Source organism: Thamnophis elegans, chromosome 7, assembly GCF_009769535.1.
Source record: "Thamnophis elegans isolate rThaEle1 chromosome 7, rThaEle1.pri, whole genome shotgun sequence".
Lineage (NCBI taxonomy): Eukaryota > Metazoa > Chordata > Lepidosauria > Squamata > Colubridae > Thamnophis > Thamnophis elegans.
In genome coordinates, this window is record NC_045547.1 from 24,917,310 (window position 1) to 24,937,848 (window position 20,539).

The 20,539-nt window shown below is 40.8% G+C and overlaps 1 protein-coding gene across 1 annotated transcript in view; it reads right to left on the reverse strand.

Annotated features, from left to right (window-relative positions):
* ALDH1L2 (aldehyde dehydrogenase 1 family member L2) overlaps window positions 1-18,065 on the reverse strand; it is a 33,359-nt gene extending 15,294 nt beyond the window's left edge. The window contains exons 1-12 of the mRNA XM_032220621.1: window positions 18,015-18,065; window positions 15,018-15,162; window positions 12,497-12,731; window positions 11,187-11,352; window positions 9,465-9,566; window positions 8,846-8,935; window positions 7,819-7,953; window positions 6,881-7,006; window positions 4,861-4,952; window positions 3,233-3,380; window positions 2,098-2,217; window positions 3-130 (exon numbers count right to left, since the gene is read on the reverse strand). Of these exons, the coding sequence (XP_032076512.1) occupies window positions 3-130; window positions 2,098-2,217; window positions 3,233-3,380; window positions 4,861-4,952; window positions 6,881-7,006; window positions 7,819-7,953; window positions 8,846-8,935; window positions 9,465-9,566; window positions 11,187-11,352; window positions 12,497-12,731; window positions 15,018-15,162; window positions 18,015-18,065 (1,538 nt within the window). The remainder of the gene's footprint in view (window positions 1-2; window positions 131-2,097; window positions 2,218-3,232; window positions 3,381-4,860; window positions 4,953-6,880; window positions 7,007-7,818; window positions 7,954-8,845; window positions 8,936-9,464; window positions 9,567-11,186; window positions 11,353-12,496; window positions 12,732-15,017; window positions 15,163-18,014) is intronic.
* Between the last annotated feature and the right edge of the window lie 2,474 nt (window positions 18,066-20,539).

Here is a 20,539-nt window from a genome sequence, read left to right on the forward strand (position 1 = left end):
ACCTGTACATTAATTGTCCTCTTTCTCTTGCATTCATCTTTCCCCATTCACCATATTCAAAGGCATCTTTTGCTGCTGCCACGGCTCTGTCAACATCACTCACCGTAGCCAGTGACACTTTAGCAATCACCTTAGATAAAGATAAGAAGTTGCTAACTTAAAAAAAAAACAAAAGCCAACAGCTTTATCAGTTCAACTACAAATTTCCCATTTTCTTCATTCATTCCATTGTTCGTATCCTGCCATCTTCAGTTGTTGTTTTTTACATTCATAGTATATTTTTATGGGAAAGGGAGAAAAAGGAAAAAGGAAAGGAGAAAGAAAATGAGAGGGGGGAAAAAAAGACAAAACTGATAGCAGTTCATTAGTCATGTTTTGACATGATGTTAAAATCACTCGTTAGAATCCTGGCTTAATGTTTGGTTTTGTTCCAAGCATTCCAAGCCCCCCAAACAAATTACATGTTGGCTTCCTGGGATCTGGGTTTTTTTTTCTTCCAACAGACTAAATGTAAGACATGTGGATCTGTGCTGTTGGATTATTTATTTTTGGCTTCTCCATCCTACAGGAGCATTTATATGATTAGCAGTATGTTTGTGTGAACTAGGAAATCTGCCTATTTTTCTCAGAAGAAGCAAAATTCTGAGTCTGCAGATAGCACAAAATAAACCAAGGAAAATACAAGTCAGGCTTGTTTAATTGCTCAATTTCAAGGGAACCTAAGTCAAAGCATGTTCAGTTCTATGATTAAGCCAAAATTTCAGGGAAATGTAATTAAAATACCACATCTGACTGGAGCTGCTGGCTTTAATGACATGTTTTGTTCAGTTCATACTGCCAGAGTTCTCTGATTCTACAATACATTGCTTAATTATTATTATTTTTTTACAAAAAAATATGCAAAAAAATCTGCTTTATACTTTCAACCAGTGGTGGGTTTCAATTTATTTTACTACTGGTTTGCTCGTGCGCACACACACCCTTGCATGATGCTTCTGTGCATGCACAGAAGCATCCGGGTGAGTGGGCGGAACCTCCCGCTGCCGCCACTACCGGTTCGCCCGATCTGGGGCAAACCATCCGAAACCCACCTCTGACTTTCAACACTAGGTACAATTTTCTAGACTCCCTAGTATTAGGATAACTTGAATTAATTAACCTTAATCTTTAAAATACAAACAAGTAAACTAAAGGGATATTAAATATTTGTTACTCCTTCCTATGTTATTATTAATCTATCTATTAATCTCTCCAACAAATGGAGTTGGTAAAATAGCAGGCAATTTTTGGGATATTAACTATTATTAATTGCAATACATATCAACTTTTTCCAGACAAGACACTTTCTGATGTGCTTGGACACCAATCAGCACATGTATTTTGAAATTCTGGAAGTGTAATATCAAGAACCGGAAGATACTAGAGCCACTTCCAGATGATCCCTAAATCTTCATCATGGCCCAAGCCATCATCAGACTTTTTGCTGTTTCAAGATTACAGGAATCTATGGGGAAAGTAAATTTACTTGGTTGTCAGCCTGCAATCCTGGCAATCAGTAATCAATCAGTTTGCCCTTCATAATTGATTGATAGGTACAGAAATTCTCAGCCAAGAGGTGCCTGTTGTCAGCAAACAGTTGAGCCTTGAGCTATTTTCCCTCCCCTCCCCAGTTTTATAATGGAAAAAAAAATCCCTTCTACCAGATATTTCTTATGTTCCTGATGGTGACAGGTTGTCAATCTGATTATGCATAGCACATCCACAGGAGGGAGATGAAATGTAACTACAACATCACTAGGTGGAGTTGTCTCTTATTGCAACATTGCAATATAAATTTTTGGCATCATCTTCCTTAGGAAAAGATGCCTAACTTACAAATTATTACGTTTTGGGTCTTTTGCCTTGGCCACAGGAAATGTCCAATGCAATGCAGGTATTTTAAAGCAACATTTGCTGCTTATATACTGCTTTTGAAAAAATAATAATAAAGAAGTGAGAAATGAACACATTGATAAACCCACCAACAGCATGTTATAATTGCTACAAATATGAATAGTTCAGGGGGGGGGTAGCATTACTGTATAGAGGTTTACTCACTGATCCATCTGTTGGATTTATAGAGTCATATGTGTTTCCACCTTCAGCATTTACAAATCTTCCATTGATGAAACATTGATATGGCATCTTTATAGTCACATGGTTAATATATTTTGAAACCTAGGACCCAAACAAACAATTTGGTTTAGTATCATAGAAACAATGCTTTCCTACAGAAAACATGATGTATTACAAGCATATGTTCTCCAACTGATTATAGCCCAAGTAGTTGTACTGAATGCAGTTTCAGATTCCATCACAAGGCAAATAATAAATACTAATTTTCCACAATTGCATGAAAATATCCAAAAGCCAATTTGTAGTGATTAAAGCATCAAGCTAGAAACTAGGAGACCACAAGTTCTAGTCCTGGCTTAGGTCTCTCAGCCCTAGGAAGCAGACAATGGCAAATCATTTCTGAAATCTTACTAAGAAAGCTACTGGGCCTTCGCCAGGGAGTCACCAAGGGACAAACTGACTCAAAGTTACAAACATGCACATCAGAGGTGGTATTCAGCCAGTTCTGACTGGTTCTGGTGAACCGGTAGTGGAAATTTTGAGTAGTTCGGAGAACTGGCAAATGCCACCTCTGATTAGCTCCACCCCCATCCTTTTGCTGCCTCCCAAGTCCCAGCTGATTGGCTGGGTCTTCTTCTGTTGCCCTGCACAGGAGAATGGAGCTGGAAAGCAGGTTAGTGGGGTGGGGAGGGAATGGGAATTTTACAGTATCCTTGCCCTGGAGTGGGCTGGAAATGGAGATTTTACAGTATCCTTGCCCTTGGGTGGTGTGAGAATGGAATGGAGATTTTACAGTATCCTTCCCCCAGGAGTGGGAGGGAATGGGGATTTTGCAGTATCCTTCCCCTGCCATGCCCACCATGCCATGACATGCCGCGCTCATAGAATCAGTAGTAAAAAAATTTGAATCCCACCACTGATGCACATATGCACACACTCACACACGAATATTTGCTGGCTTAATACATTTCAACCACTGAACAAATATGTACAGTACATAACTGGAATACTATGATTTTACTTATAATGGAATTATTTAGGATTTTCAAGTATTTATTACTTGAATGCTGCCTAGAATATACCCAAACGTACATAACTATTTTAGAAACCAGCTCACATAATCTATCTCTAATTCTTCTTCCTTGTCTTCTCCTCTGTGCTTTCTGACGGCCATTTGAACAAAATCACCAAATTTGGGGGCCATGTAGATATCTTCATTCTGAAGTTCAAGTCCAGCACATTTTTGCTTGATCTCTTCAATCACCCTGAAGATATAAAGACATTGGAAAAGGAACAACTGGTCAAGTCCGGAAATGGAGAAAGAATCATAAAGCTAGAAGGGACTAATTCTGCTTTGTGCAACCATCCCTGTTAAAGAACCTTTAACAGATGATTGTCTAACATTGATCTGGTAGAAAACTTTTTTCTTAATTGCGCTTTGGAATTTATTGTTCTTCTATCCCCACCTGGTAGAAAACTTAATGGGATAGAAACAGTAGTGGCCAAAATTGTGGAAATCTTTTGGGAAAAGTGTATTTTTGAGGTTTGAAGGCTAATAACACCACTTTTTTTTGGAGCTTCAAGAAATCATATTCCACTGCTGAAATGGCCTGGGAATTGCCCAGACCTTAACCCAATTGAAAATCTATGGAGCCAACTAACAATAAACTTGTTAGTCAGAACGACCCAGCAATAAAACCCAATTAATAGAAGCAATAATTCAATCTTGGTTTTACATTATAACAGCTGTAGAACTAAAAGACTTGGTTCACTCCATGGAAAGACATTGTAAGGCCGTAATTCATGCTAAAGGTTACCCAATTAAGTATTAACTGATGCGATCATTTTAGTATAACTCATTTTTTCTAAGGTGATATTTTTTGTATATCTCATTTTTTCTATGTGTTTCACTTTTCTTCTTTATACTGTAACGATTATTGTAATAGCAAATCCTTCATAAAAGTTATTGCATTACACTCTTGATTAAATTATCTTTCCTTTTCAATTGATATATAATTTTATGGTACTACTGTCCCTAAAAAAGTGGTCTTATTATTATCCCTTCCCCTTTTTCTCCACAACCTTTGTCTTTGAATTGGCACTTTGGAACATTACTGTTTTAAATAAAAACATTAACTGTTTAATTAGAATTAACAAACAATTCTGCTTGCTCTGAATGATAAAATTGCTTACTGGGAATACTACAGACCAGGCTAACAGGCAACACAAGTAGTCCTCACTTAGGACCACAATTGAGTCCAAAATTTATGTTGTTAAGTGAGAATTCGTTGAGTGAGTTTTGCTCCATTTTACTACATTTCTTGCTACAGTTATTAAGTGAATCTGGCTTCTCCATTGACTTTGCTTGTCAGAAAGTTGCAAAAAGTCATCATATGACCCAGGGATGCTGCAACGGTCAAAAGGATGAACCAGTTACCAAGCATCTGAATTTTGATCACACAATCATGGGGATGCAAAAGTTGTAACTGTGAAAAGTGGTCCCCAGGATGACCCCAGGAACTATCATAAATATGAGTCAGTTGCCAAGCATCTGAATTTTTAATTTGTGACCACGGAGATACTGCCACAGTCATAAGTGTGAAAAATGGTCATAAATCACTTTTTTTCCAGTGCTGTTGTAACTTTGAACGGACACTAAATCCAGGCTACCTGTAATATGAAAAGTACATTTTGTTCCCATGATACCCACAATGCTCTTCAATGTCTTAGAGAACAATGAATTACCTAACCACATCCATCGATGTTGCTCCAGCTTTAAAGAAATCAGTGGTGTCTTCAATTTCAGCCACGTTGCTCAAAATTCCCTTCCAAATGGACTGCAAAAGATGGAAATATCCTGAGACAATGAAACAAATAACCCAAGCTACTAATAAGGCACATGGCCTTAAGATGAGTACCAAAGAATCTTAATCTCTATATTTTGCATTACAGTACCTACACTCCTCACTATGAAACTGGAGGAGCATGAAGATGAAAAACAGGAAAACTGCCTTAAAGTGTTGGAAAAAAAGGTACTACATCTGTGTTCTTGCAGACCTCAAAGCATTTTGGGAGGATAAAATCTGACATGCTGCAAATTCCTAACAAATCGATTTATTTGGAAAGCAAAAAAAATTCTAGTCATTGTACAAAGATTAAAAACCTAGGAGAATGCATTATCCTAAGAAAATTCCTCAGGTGGAAAATCATTAGTTATTAATCAGGTTGTTCTCTCTTTGGAAGACAATTTCCTTAAAGTATATGCCTAACTAGCTCTATGGTTCATTGTATTTTACAATATTTACTTTCTTATATTTATAATCCAGTTTGTATGGTTCTCAACTTGCATACAAATCTATACTATTCACAAGAATTCAAAGTAAATGATATTTATTTTTATTTTACAGTATTAAATTTTTATGCCACACATATTCCCTGCAAGATGATTCTGGGTGGCTTAGTAAATAATGTTATGTTTAATATTTATATTATACAATTATATGAATATAAATAATTTGACACAATACGTCAGCCCTGCCAGAGGAATGTTCACATATAGCCCCAGTCCAATGTTTAGGGAAAGAGTTCTGATTTCAGGACTCTTTTGAAGGACAGCAGAATTGTCACCATACAGACCTCAAGGGCAGATGTGAACACAGAGAAGGTACCCTTCCTGATTCTAAGATGATAATATTTTTTATTTTTTATTTTATTAATTAGACTTATACACCGCTTCATAGGGCTTTCAGCCCTCTCTAAGCGGTTTACAGATTTTTAGCAAATTGAGTCAGCAAATTGCTCCCACAGTCTGGGTCCTCATTTCACCCACCTCGGAAGGATGGAAGGCTAAGTCAACCTTGAGTCGGTGAGATTTGAACCACTGAACTGCAGATAACAGTCAGCTGAAGTGGCCTGCAGTACTGCACCCTAACCACTGCGCCACCTCGGCTCCTAATATTTAACAGAGGGGACACTAAGCATGCCAATCCAGCCAGATCTTACAATTTGTATACAATCCAGTCACTGTGTGGCACAAAAATGTAATACATTTATTTGTTTGTTTGTTTATTTACTAACTAACTAACTAGCTGGATACCTGTGCTTTGCGACGAAACTATGTGATCAAGCAATGCAGGAGAAATTCAGTTCACTCCAGTTCAATGCGTTGGCTCAGTGGTGGTCAGTGACTGAAGCACATAAGGGAATATTGCTCCCGCTGCCTTGAGTCTGGAAGCAGTTCCATAGATGGAAGGCGTAGACATTTTAGTGAGGAACTGACATTTAGTACTGTAAGGAGCTCCAGACCACTTCTGAATAAAGGAGTGCAATGTCTGCAAGTTTGAACTGAGATAATTGAATATGAGGCAACTGGCAGTTGGAACAGAGTTCTTTTCAGGTGGGGAGGGGGAGTAGAGCTCCTTAGCATCAGAACGTGTTAATTACTGTATAAGAATCAGGAGGCTGTGACTTTGAGCCTAGATAGTGGCAGATATTTCTCTCTCTGGGCACAATGAGTAAATATAATTTGCCATTGGCGACAGGAAGAATATCCAGCCAGTAAGCACCCAGCTCCATTCAGTTGCCCCGACTCAACCTCAATGCAAAGGATTATGGGGTCATGAAAAGACCCCACCCTCCCCCGAATCCAGCAATGCTTAAATAAAGCAATGAATGTAGCCCTCTGTGCAGGCTTAAAATAAATTAAAATTAATCAGTTTTAAACTAGGTTTCACTTTCTTGTATTTTTCTCCCTCTAAAACTTTACCTTAATATCTTCTGCCATTTTTTTCTCTTCTTCAGTAAGTTCTATTGCAGCTGCCTCATCAGTGGAGAAGTATTTAGATGCCGGGATCATTTTTCCATCTTCCAACTGAAGATTCTTTACTAGCAGCTGTAGAATAAATAACATAGAAAAGGCGGTCAGCAGAGTGGGGGAAATGGAGGCTACTGACTCATTTTCAGCATAATTTATTATCATGAACTTAATCCTGGCTTTGGCCCTATCCAAAGACTCATACAAAATATGTATAGAAACATTCTACACCAGAGGTGGGTTTCAAATCCCAACGCTACTGGTTCACTCGTACTCTCGTGCTAGCTCTCAACAGTTCTGCGCATGCGCAGAAGCATCCAGGTGGGTGATCGGAGCCTCCTTCAGCCGGTCTGGGCTGAACAAGAAGCAACCCATCTTTGTTCTATACGAAAATCTTTACATAGTTAGTTAGTTGGGTCTTTAATTTCAGTTCAATACAGGGATGGGCTTCAAAAATGTAAGCAATGGGTTCTCTGCTTGGTTGCTGGGTGGGCGTAGCCATGATAAGTGTAGTTTCGTCAGCCTCCTGCACCACGCCAGGGAGGCCATTTTCACTTTCCCCAGGCTCCAGAGGCTTTCCTCGTGCCTCTGGGACGGTGAAAACTGTCTCGCTCGAGCTCTGGAGGCCTTCTGGGAGGCCCATTCTTCCCCCTCCCTGAGCCTCTGCGCAGGCCCTGCACTTACCTCACATCCAAAACAGGCCATGTGGCGACTCCTGGGAGGGGCACAGTGGGGTGGCAGGGGCGTGGCGTGGTGGGCGGGACCAGCCAGGGGCGGGATTTGCAGGTTCTCAGAACCGACCATAATGTTAGCTGCGGGTTCTCCCGAACCCATGCAAACCTGTAGCGGCCCACCCCTGGTTCAATAGCACTATATCTTTAAAAGCTTACCATCTTTCCATCATTGCCAAACAGAACCAGACCTTTGTCAGTTACCAGACCAGGTTTTGCAGCACCTTGTATTTCCAGTTCTTCACCTGAAGGTGTTAAGCCATCAAGAATGGATGAGCCATAGAAAGTAACGATCTATAACGAAGATAATCTTTATTATGTAGGGTTTAGCAAAGAGTAGGAGCAATGACTGCAAGTGAAAGGATTTGATAGAAGTAAAATATTTGTTCTTTCCTTCCAATTGGACCGGAAAGACTACTTTAAATTGTTACTGAAGGTGCACATAAAAAAAACCAATTATCTTATCTTTTTTTTACAAACATGACGTTAGCTATGGGTTCTTATTCTAATTTTTAATCATGTCACCCTTTATTTAAAAAAAAACATTTTCTTTCTATCCTACCTAACTTCTAGTCATGTCACCTACCTACAAAATAAAAGGAGAGAAAGGAAAATAAAAGCAGGTCAAAACAACAAAAAAGAGAAATCATCTATCCATCATCTCTTGCCCACTTCACTACTTTAATTACTATGCTTTTCTTCTTTCCTCTCATATTCCTCTCTAGGGTCTTTATCTCTTTCCACATCTTCTTCTTGGTTGTTCAATCTAAGTATAAAATACTTATCTTAAATGAAAGTCCTATAGAAGAAAGTTTGATTCAGAGAAAATGCATGACTTTTTTTCAGTCATCAGCATATTTTACTACCAAAATTTATCTTGTTATATTATCAAATTATTCCTCATTTCCTAGCAATTTCTTTTTGTTTGTGCAATGAAATCTGATCATCAGGAAGGTGACCTTGTAACTCTCTTTCGTTAAATCAATCAAAGGGCTGTTGGTCCTGAAGAAATGCAGCATACATCTAACAAACAATACCAATAATAATAATAATAATAATAATAATAATAATAATAATAATAATATAATGGTAGCAAGACAATGGATTTCTGATCATTATTTGATATACATAAAGGATCCATTATCCCAGGGTAGATAAAGTAAGTTTATAATTCGTAATGTTTTACCTGGCCATTGATTTCTGCCCAGGCTCCAGGCACTTTATCATGTCCTCTGATCCAGTTATGCAAAGATAAAGCTGGTTGATCCCAAAATATCTAGGAAACCAAGAGGCAAAGTTGATCTCTTCCTATTTAAGATAAGTGGCTTTTAAGATACAAACAAAGCAAGATAGAACAATATCCTCCCTCCCCCTCTATGGTTGTCTGAAAGATAAATCCTGGTTTATCACTGGGAGTTGGGCAGCATATGAGTTTAATATGTTATTACCATTACTCTAAATTATTAATTCAAACATTATGTTACTCTACTACTTTTATTGATTGGGTGATTCTGGGATTGGAAGTCCACAATTCTTGAGATTAGTAAGGTTGAAAAACATTGCTTTAGAGGGATGGGCATGTTAGTCTGTTGGAAGAAAAAAAAACCAGATCCCAGGAAGCCAACATGTATTTGTTTGGGGGGCTTGGAATGCTTGGAACAAAACCAAAGATTGCAGATTAGCATATTCTGCCAATCATAAAGAAAACTTAGTGCAAAGCACTAAGCCACCCAATGTGTTGTAGCCCATTCCCCCTCCATGAGATATCTGGCTTTCAAAGAACAGTGCTCTATTGCTCAATGTACCTTGGCATTTTCTTTCTTCTGGATGCCTTCGTAGGTAGCACCTTCTTCAGGCTGAGGTATTCGAAGAGCTTGGCCATCAGCAATTAGCTGCACAGCTTCTATCTAAACACCAACAACAAAAAAGCAGCTTTGATTGATCTAGGAAAGCAAAGATTTTTTTAAAGCAGTGCTGACATTAGGTGAGCGCTTGAATCCTGTAGAAGTTTTGGAAATACACAACACTAGGATATGGCTGGCCATAGAGGCTGCATATCCAACCAGAAGCATGTCAAGCTCCCTCTCTTTAACTGGCTTAATCCTGACTGCAGCTTCACTACAGATAGCCCTCAACTTGCAACAGTTCATTTAGTGACCGTTCAAAGTTACAACCTCATTGAAAAAAGTGACTTACAACCATTCTTCACATTTACAATTGTTGCCCCATCTCCATGGTCATGTGATCAAAATTCAGATGCTTGACAACTGATTTATACTTACGATGGTTGCAGCGTCCCAGGGTCATGGGGTCATATTTTGTGGCCTTCTGACAAGCAAAGACAATGGGGAAGCCGGATTCATTTAACAAAACATGTTACTAATTCAACAACTGCAGTGATTCACTTAACAACTGTGGCAAAAAAGGTGGTAAAATGGGGCAAAATTCACTCACTTAACAAATGTCTCACCTAGCAGCAGAAATTTTGGGCTCAATTGAGGTTGTAAATCAAGGACTACCTGTATTAACTACATGGTATGGTTAACAAAGAATCTTTATTCTGTATTAAGAAAGAAACCTCTGTGAACAGTCAATGACTCCTAACAAAATTCTTACATCCTCCAAGTTTAAAATCAGGTATGCTTTCTCCTGCCGCAGCTGATTGGAAACGTTGCTTTGCACTTCTTATATATGGTGCTAGTGGTAGTAATTTATTGACATATTCAACATTCCTTGCCTTAGAAACTCTAGCTCCTGACATAGCTTCCCACACATGGGGTTGCTGGAAAGGGAGAGACACTCTATTTGCATTCCAGTCCTTGTCAAACACCTTTTCCTCTTTTCACATGACGTACAGATGCCCATTTATCTAAATGTCTGTGGAGATTCTCAGTCATCCAGGTCATGGTTGTCCCTAAGGTGCTTTTTCAAAAAGCAACTGGACTTGGTTTTTTTACTATTAATTGGTTTAGGGGCAGTGGTGGGTTGCCATTTTTTTTACTACTGGTTCGGGCGCATGCACAAAAGCATCTGTGCAGGTGGGCGGAGCCTCCCGCCACCATTACTACCGGTTAGCACAATCCAGGCTGAACTGGGAACAACCCACCGCTGTTTAGGGGGCAGAACAGCTGTAGAAAGGCTCCAATGTCATAAGAACAGGGTAAAGTGGTACTCCAAGATTTGCGGCCTCTGTTGCAGTCTTCCCCAACTAAATGCCTTCCAGATGTGCTAAAGCACAGGTTTCATAATGACTTGACATTGCTATGATTATTCGCAGTTATGACAGATGAGATGAAAAAGTAATTTTGCAACCAATGGCTGCATTTACAACCTTTGTATTATCTCTCTCTCTCAGTCATATGTTCACTATTACTGTTATTTATCCGATTATACTTTTGGGGGGTCTTTTTTCCCCTCCTCATGCAGCAGAGATTGTTTAAGTAAGCGCTCTCTTCCTGGCCTGCTTTTCTCCACAGCTCAGTACAGTGAAACCTTTTAGCTATTTATGATTAGACAAGATGTCTCACCATAGCTTTGATTCCCTCTGGGAAAAGAAACCGATTATATAGGTCATCAACAGTTTCATTTGGGCCAACATCGCAGTCCCTCTGCAGAAGAATTGGTCCTGTGTCCAAACCTTCATCTGCCCAAAAAATTGAAAATCCAGCCTTCTTGTCTCCTTCAATTAAAGTCCTGAAAATAAGTAAAACATGCCTTAATTTAAAAAATGTCTCCTTTATTCATTACCTTTATTACTGGTCAACTTTATTTGATCTCAGAAGTTAATCAGGGTCTGGCTTAATGCTTAATTCCAGGACTGTAGACTAGATAGGGAAGTCCAACCGAAAAGAAGGCAATTCAACACATGTCCATAAATTTGCGAAATAAAACCACATGGATAGCAATAGCAATAGCACTTAGACTTATATACCACTTTACAGTGCTTTACAGCCTTCTCTAAGTGATTTACAGAGTCAACCTATTGCCCCCAACAATCTGGGTCCTCATTTTACCCACCTCGGAAGGATGGAAGGCTGAGTCAACCTTGAGTCTGATGAGATTTGAATCACCAAATTGCAGGTAGTCGGCAGGCGGCAGAAGTAGCTTGCAGTACTGCACTCTAACCACTGTGCCACCAAATACAATCATTGTGAGATGAACTTGACTTAGTGAGTCTTTACCTCTATAAAACAAATGTATTCACATTGCAAATTTGGCAAAGAACTTGAATCTTTTGAACAATGTATTTTTTTCCATTCTTATATTAAATGATCCACTTGAAACTACTGCAGTGTTTATTCCTTTCTACCTTTGTACCTATATTGTTTGGAAGAAAACAAATTTTCCTAGAAAGATCAACTGGAAAGTGGAAAAGTTACAAGATGAAACCTGGAGAACTTCTTCCTTAGACAAGTCCATTAACAAATCAGGAGACTTACACAGGAAAACCTTTGTCAGGAAACTTTACTGAAGTTGAACACAGTTATAAGAGCCTTGGTGGCACAGTGCTTAGACTGAAGTACTGCAGGCTACTCTACTGACTGCTGGCTGCCTGCAATTTGGCAGTTCGATTCTCACCAGGCTCAAAGTTGACTCAGCCTTCCATCCTTCTGAGGTGGGTAAAATGGGGACCCAGATTGTTGGGGGCAATATAGTGACTCTGTAAACAGCTCAGAGAGGACTGTATAGCACTATAAAGTGGTATGTAAGTCTAAGTACTATTGCTATTGTTATTTCCACCTAAGTCACAACATTGACCCTACTGTTAGGTAATGTGGACCGTGCACATCTCTCTGACCTTCCATCTGTCAAATAAATTATAATTAAGCCTACTTACCAATTGATTGCAGATGCTCCTCGGTGGCGAGGAAGGATTGAGGGGTGGTAAATAATAGAGCCATGCTTTGGACCATCAATAACCTCCATTGGAATGAACTGTGTGCAGAATGGAAGGACATTCAATTCTGCTCCAACCGAGTTATAGGCTTCAAGAACTTCCTGGATAGGTTTGCCTTTAACTCTCCACCTTGGGAATTTGAAGACTGGAGTTCCATCCCTTTCAGCAGCTGAGGCTGGAAAACAAAAGGCTTGTCAATAATTTTTTTAAAATTTCAGAGCTAAAATATAACACGCAGTATGGAGTTGAACGAATGTCACAAAAACACACGTTATAGCCAATTCATGAATTTGTGCATGAGTCTATGTGTCTTTTGTGCGTTGACTCCTGACGATTGCCTGAACAAATTCCTGCAGCTTTCTTGGCAAGGTTTTTCAGAAGAAATCTGCCATTACCGGTAGTTCTCAACTTGCGACCACAATTTGGGACCAACATTTCTACTGCTAAATAAGGTGGTTGGTAAGTGAGTCATGCCTGATTTTATAACTTTTTTGTCATGGTTATTAAGAGAACAGCTGCAGTTTAAGGGTATTGTGTGGTTGTTAAGTGAATACAGCTTTCCTCCTTTGACTTTGCTTGACATAATTCAAAGCTTGGAAGGTCACCAATGTGCAATCACAGGACTCTGGGATGCTGCAATTATCGTAAATATATGCCGGTTGCCAAGCGCACGAATTTTGATTACATGGCAGTGGGGCTGCTGCGATGGCTGTAACTACAAGGACCAATTATATAAGTCACTTTTTTCAATGCTGGTGAATATTTGTGTCAGGCCTGAAGCCGGTTCCCTTTGGGATCTTTGGCCTGCCACACTAATATTGTCTTCTACTACGCTGTTTCATTAGTAGGGAATTGGGAGGGAGAATAGTAAGGACTAGAATGGGAGGTTGTCAAAATAAAATTCCTTTCTAGAATCCAAGATCATCCTTTGTCTCTACACCTCTGCACCTGATCGGAACTGGATGGGTGGAACTGCCAGCATGGCAGTGGAAGATTGGACCATGTGATGGACTTGTGGGTGTGGGGCAAGATCATGAACTTTCAACTGGGTGGGGAAAACTCAGGAAGCTCAGATTTGGGTTTTCCCGGATGTGCCAACATGACTCTCTTAATAAATTGGAACGTAGAGCAATACTTTGCCTTGGACGCTGATTTAATTTTGAATGTTATTTGGAACCCTGACAGTTTGCTAAACAAACAGTTGTAAGTCAAGGACTCCTTTCTACGGCTGAGAGTGAATGACTGGCCCAAGGTTACCCAGAGGCTTTGTGCCTAGAATTCACTGTCTCCCTGCTTCTAGCCTAGCGCCTTAACTCCTACAGCAATACATTCTCAACTAACTAAATACATGCAAAAACCGTATGTAGGAACATATCAAGATCCCATTCAGATATCACAGTAGCACTATAGCCAAGAAAGCCTGCACTCTTGCATCTTACTTTAATATCACAGCGGTGTTGTGGCCTGTCGGCCGCCAGCCTCTCCAGCAGCCAAATCAGAAGAGGAGGAGGCGTGGGAGGCAGGGTCAGCATCAAGGCAACCTGAGAGCTCCAAGAGGGAAGAGGGAATGGAGCTGGCAGAGAGACAGAGGCAGAGCCTGGGCCGTCTGTCAGTCCTCAGATGGAGAGTCAACAGCCCCCAGGTCTGGAGGTAGCTGATGAGGAAGAGGAGGAACAGCTGCGTCCAGTGCCTGACACACGGATGTGCAGAAGGCAGAGGAGAGGAGAGCAGTGGAAATCCCCGGGCTGATCTTTGGGAAGGAAAAGCTGCTGCTGCTAGTGAAGCTTCACCCTAGCTCTGGGGATAAAAGGCAGGGGGCGGAGATAAATAGATGCGACAGACAACTATTCATCCCCCTGCCAGACAGACTTGTTTGCCTGCGGTGAGAGAGAAACTTTTTGCTGGGGCTGGTGGCGCTCCTAATACAGGAATCTTTGAGTTAACGGCAGAGCAGTGGTGGGTTCCGGATCCTGTTGCAACCGGTATGGTTGCAACTGGGCCCGGTGTCCTCCACATATACGCATGCACCGAGTGCGTGCACACGCACAGCATGCACATGCGTCTTACCCTCCAGTGACGCCTCTGCGATGCTCCAGCTGCTCAGCCGAGTGGCGTGCAGGCACTGTTCGTGCCGTGTACGGAAGCACCTAAGAGTTTAAAGGACAACGGGCAGGCCCTCCAGAGCAATGTACCAGAACTGTACCTGGTGCTCCGGGCAGGCACCGGTACGCCTGTGCCGGGGCATACCACCTATAACCCACCACTGCTGCAGAGGTTTTGTTGTGTTTGGGGAGCTGAGTCAGAACAAGTGGACTTTACTCTCGGATGTCTAAGCCACATGGGTTCAGGCATCGTTGAGGTTGGTGTGAGAACATGAACTAGAACATAAGAAAAGTTCAATTGATTCTGCATTCAAATGCTGCCCGGTTCCTACTGTAGCCATTAGTGCTTATCTACTTACCCAAAGGATCCGCTTTCCCATTTTTATCCGGGACTGTGAACACTCCGACCACTTTGTGTCCTTCTTTTTGCAAATGCTTGTAGACCTCTTGCCCAAACAGACTCTGTCCTATTAAAGCTAGCTTTAGTTTATTTTGATAGTAGTCCTATGTTCAAAAGCAAAACAAATTCGGTTTAAAAAAAACCCTCCAAAGATCGGCTAATTTCCCTATAGTCATTCTGTTCCACTTGCAGAATAACAGAATTGGAAGGGACCTTATAGGTAATAGCAATAGCAATAGCAGTTAGACTTATATACCGCTTCATAGGGCTTTCAGCCCTCTCTAAGTGGTTTACAGAGTCAGCATATTGCCCCCACAACAATCCGGGTCCTTATTTTACCCACCTCGGAAGGATGGAAGGCTGAGTCAACCTTGAGCCGGTGAGATTTGAACAGCCGAACTGCAGAACTGCAGTCAGCTGAAGTAGCCTGCAGTGCTGCATTTAACCACTGCGCCACCTCGGCTCTAATCTTGTCCAGGGATCTCCAACCTTGGCAACTTTAACCCTGGAGGACTTCAACTCCCAGAATTCCCCAGCCAGCTTTGCACATAAGTATGACAAAATACAAATAAATTATCAGTAATTAATTTTAAAATAATTAATTTATTTAATATCTCAGGGGTTGCCACAAAGAAGAAGGGGTCAAACTATTCTCCAAAGCACCTGAGGGTAGAACAAGAAGCAATGAGTGGAAACTAATCAGGGAGAGAAGCAACTTAGAACTGAGGAGAAATTTCCTGACAGTTTGAACAATCAATCAGTGGAACAGCTTCCCTTCAGAAGTTGTGAATGCCCCAACACTGGAAGTCTTTAAGAAGATGTTGGATAACCATTTGTCTGAAATAGGGTTTCCTGCCTAGGCAGGGGGTTGGACTAGAAGACCTCCAAGGTCCTTTCCAACTCTGTTATTCTATTCTAATTTATATTTAAAACAATCACTGGCCTACACTACTATGGAAATACAATCAAAGAGGGTTTTTTTTTCTATGAAAGTGAAATCAATATAACAAAATTACTACGTATAAAACAAACCTGAAAGCCCTTTATTTCACTGCATGCGTATACAAATGAGTATATAAGGAAATGGCAAGACATCTAGTTAGGAATCTAAATGAATCTGGATGTGGGTCATATTTAATTTCCTTGTTGTCAGTAAGGCAATCCACAAGAGAGAGAGAGAAAAAAGCAAACTAAGAGTTTTTCTTTTTGACAAAAGTCTTAAGAAACCAAACCTAAGCACAAGGGTTTATACTGTGATTCTTGGACGTGGATTTCCAGTGAATAGCTAAATATACATAATTTTGGCTGCAATATATGGCTGCTTGGAAGAGTCTTTATGTGGTTAAAGCATAAGACATGTGATCACTTCCACGTCTACTGGCTGTTCTGCTTACAGCTGTAAAGCTCGTAAAGTCTATCCAGAGGCAATGTGCTGTCGTCAGTCATTCATTCTCATATTTAACATTGCTGATGCAATCCAGGGAGCTCATATGAAGCCTTCTTACTATATTTGTTCCTTAATGTGGATTTGAAAAAAAATATTTAGGAAGCTGGCAGTTCACTAAACGTATGTGTTGTCAAGCACATATGCCAACCCCCTCCCCGCCCCTTCAATAAAGCAAGAGATACTTGGTTGAGTTTGTGAATTTGCACACAGAATTAGAAACAATCGAGTAAGAAAAGAACTTAAAGGGACTTTCAGTGCAAATCCCACAGAAGTACATTTTAGGGCATTCGTCCTGTTTAGTACATTTGTGTTTTCTGGGACAATACCATACTGTATGGTATGCCTCCAGAAGACATAGTGCTGGTAGAACTTCAATTCTCATGCACACACAATATTTAAAACATCTGGGTGAAAGTGGTTTCTGTGCAAAAATACAAAAACAAAACAACCCCCCCACAAACCCCTTGGAAAATGCTCAGGTTCCAAATAAAATCTTTTAACATGCTAAGGCAAAATAGTATTCAAGAAGTTAACTGCACAATCACTAAGAAAATGATACACTGTAATATAACCTTTCCCAATTTGGAAAGAGATCCATAATTCCCAGTCAGAAGGGGGTCAGGATAGTGTAGGATTTGCAGATTTCCAGTCCCCAGTGCTTTCTAGGGGCTGAAATTGCGGAAAGCGGGAAATTATTGGAAAGGCAGATTTTACTATGAAACCAGTTGGCTGGTATTGAACTGATCTCTTTCATGTGAGCCTACCGGGAAAGGCTGATGTAAAGGACCCTTTGCAAGAAGAATGGTGGCATACAATGTGAGAAATAGTTTAAGGTAAACATTACATGACTAGTTAGATATAAAATGCAACCTCTCCAGGTCTAAAGCAGGCATTATTTTGGGCAGCTCCAGGAATTATGACACATGTATCAGTCTGGAAGGAATGGATTACTTGCTGCATGCATCTGCATCTATGCACACACATACATACACACACACACACACATCATTGGGAGGGGGGGGGGATCCAACCATCCCATCTTTCCCAGGGAGCCTAATGTAATGCCTTTTATCTCATGGATGGATTATCCTACACAGTCATGACGGCTGAGCTATTTTTTCAGGCTGACAGCATCCTACATAAGCAGAAACTTTTTGGCAAGAATACCAGCACACAAATTGTGCTGAATTTCTTCTTTGTTAAAACAACAGCAAGAAGCCAAACAAAACACCCTCTGTTCACGTTACTACAGTTCTCCTGCCTCACCTTCCATCCTTTTTTTTTCTTTCCAATCTCTCTGGCAAACCAAAATGCTGCCTCAAACCTGACCTGTCTGTCCCAGAAACCCATTTTTTTTTTTGGAGAAACATCTGCCCATCCGCCAGCCGGGCAGCAAGAAGGGGGAGAGAGGAGGGGAAGAAGGGAGGGAAGAAGAGGAGTGGACAGCATCCTATCTTTTCTGCCCTTTAGAACCGAAGCCCCTGTCCACGTCCCCACCTTCCTACTCACCCTGGCTGTGGTGGAGAATTTCCTAAGCAAGTGGTTGCTTTTGGAGAACATTTTGCAGGAGAGCAGCTCCGAGGACCAGCCGCCCGCTTGTCCCAGCAGGCAGATCGATCACCTGAAGAGGGAGCTCAATCCTGAGCCTAAAGGCTGGGCGAGCAAGGGACGCGGCGGCGGCGGCAGAAGCGTCTCGTCTGATGCAACCCTAGCGGGCTGCCTTTGGCTCCGAGCCAAAGGGGGCGCGCAGAAGCGGGGCGGGGGCGCGATTCAGCGGCGGGGGCGCGCTTGGTGGCGCCCAGGCCTTTCTCCTTAAAACCACCTGAATCTGAAACAAAGGACGGGGAGAAAACTCCTGCTTGTCTGAACGCCCTCTTATTAGAGCAGGGAGGCTGCCTCCGAATCTGGGTTAGGCTTGGGTGAGGATGAATCATGGTTGTTACCTGATAGAGCAGATTTTCAACAGGTGCAGATTTTTTACCAAGAGCAGGTTATGATGTAGGCATAGTCTTGTTCACCTACTTCTGTCTACTGGGCCTTTCCAAGCTAGCATCCCTTTCCTATCTCCTTCATCCATTGGTTAAGGCTGGCTGGGTGTGCAAATGACATCCAGTTGCGTGCAAATGACACCCCTCTGGAGAAAAGCATGTGGGCAACGCTCCTCTAAGGCCTGGGTGGTTTTCCTTGCACTGACTGTGCTCCCAGTGCGTAAAATGCAGGAGAGAATGGGCTGTGATAAATGTTTGCACATAGTGCAGATTACAGATGGGGAAGATCTACTTTCCTGCTCAAATTTCTAACATCTGGATCTAGCTATGACAAAAGGAAGAAGATAAGTCAAGATAGTCAAGAATTAGGGAGAACTGGTTATCATGACTATGTTCCCTCCATTACAATGGGGAGTCTTGGAGTAATGGGCAGATGTCACACTTTGGTGATTATTTGAGAAATCAGAGGATATTCTTACTCCCACAGGACTGGAGAAGGGCAGATGTTACTCCTGCCTTCAGTGGGAAAGTAGTTTGCTTGGTCTTGATAGGAACAGTCAATTAAACAAACTGGTGAAATTGTTTTCAGTTTTGACCAAAAACGTTCCATACAATTCCAGCCTACCTTTGTCCTCTATTCTGGATAGGAGGGTACAGATTCCAGTGCAATTCCATACCAATTAATTAGTCTAGTGAAGAGAAGGACCAGGGGAGACATGACAGCAGTGTTCCAATATATGAGGGGCTGCCACAGAGAGGAGGGAGTCAAGCTATTTTCTAAAGCACCTGAAGGCCAGACAAGGAATAATGGATGGAAACTGACCAAGGAGAGATTCAACCTAGAAATGAGGAGGAAATTTCTGACAGTGAGAACAATCAACCAATGGAACAGAAGTTCCCTTCGGAAGTTGTGGGGGCTTCATCACTTGAGACTTTCAAGTAGAGATTGGACTGCCATTTGTTAGAAATGGTGTAGGGTCTCCTGCTTGAGCTGGGTGGGGAGGGTGTTGGACTAGATGACCTATAAGGTCCCTTCCAACTCTGTTAATGTATTAATATATAAATAAATATCAGACGTGCCCTAAGACACCATGTAGCCTGTCCCTGTTTCTCAAAAAATAAAGAACCCAAACCACCCCAAGCCTTGAAAAGCAATCCCCTCATTTAGTATCTGTCTCATTTAGCAAGAGTGTGAAAAATGGCCATACATCATTTTTTTCAGTGCCATTGTAACTTCATACAGTCACTGAATGAATGGCTGTAAATCAAGGACTACCTGTGTAATACAATATGTCTTGGAGAAAGCTGGGAATATTACAAGACATGGTTGTATTTCACTGGAGAACATTTTTTTAGGCCTACAGTGTGAATGCTTATCTACTTTGATTGTCTACTTTGTAACACAATTTCTCATTTATCTTCTGGCAATCCACTATAATAGAATTTTTCTCACAGTTGGGGAAACCTTTTAAGCAAGTTTTCACAGGCAGCTTGTTTTTCTTGTTTTAGTTCCGATTTTTTTTTCTTTTGCTCTACTGTACTTGGGTTATATGACAAAGAATGATACACACTCTCCCTATTGTGGCAATTTTTTATTACTTGATGAAATGTTTGCTATTATCTAGATTATACTTGAATTAAAAACCACATTAACTTTTCTCTCATGCCAAATTATTTTCATTACTTTAAACTTCTACTGCATGCTAGCATTCTGCCTCTCTTTACATATTGAATTGTATTACCCATCTTTGGGTTTTATTGCAAGAAAGGGTCTTAATAACAATTAAGATTCCTTTACCCCATTTAATATCAGATGCCTGGACTTTGTTTTATAAAGAAAAACAAACTATAAACATTGTTTAGAGAAGTTAACTACCGCAAAGAATTCCAGAATTCCTAGTTCTGTTAATTAAAAGGCGTGGTGCAGCTATTCTACTTTTATTTCCTAAACTATATGTATGTGTATTTGTTCCTAAGGAAAAAATATCCAGGAAAAGCAGTAATAACTTTAGGTGAACAACTGTTTTTTTTTTTTTTCCAGATAAA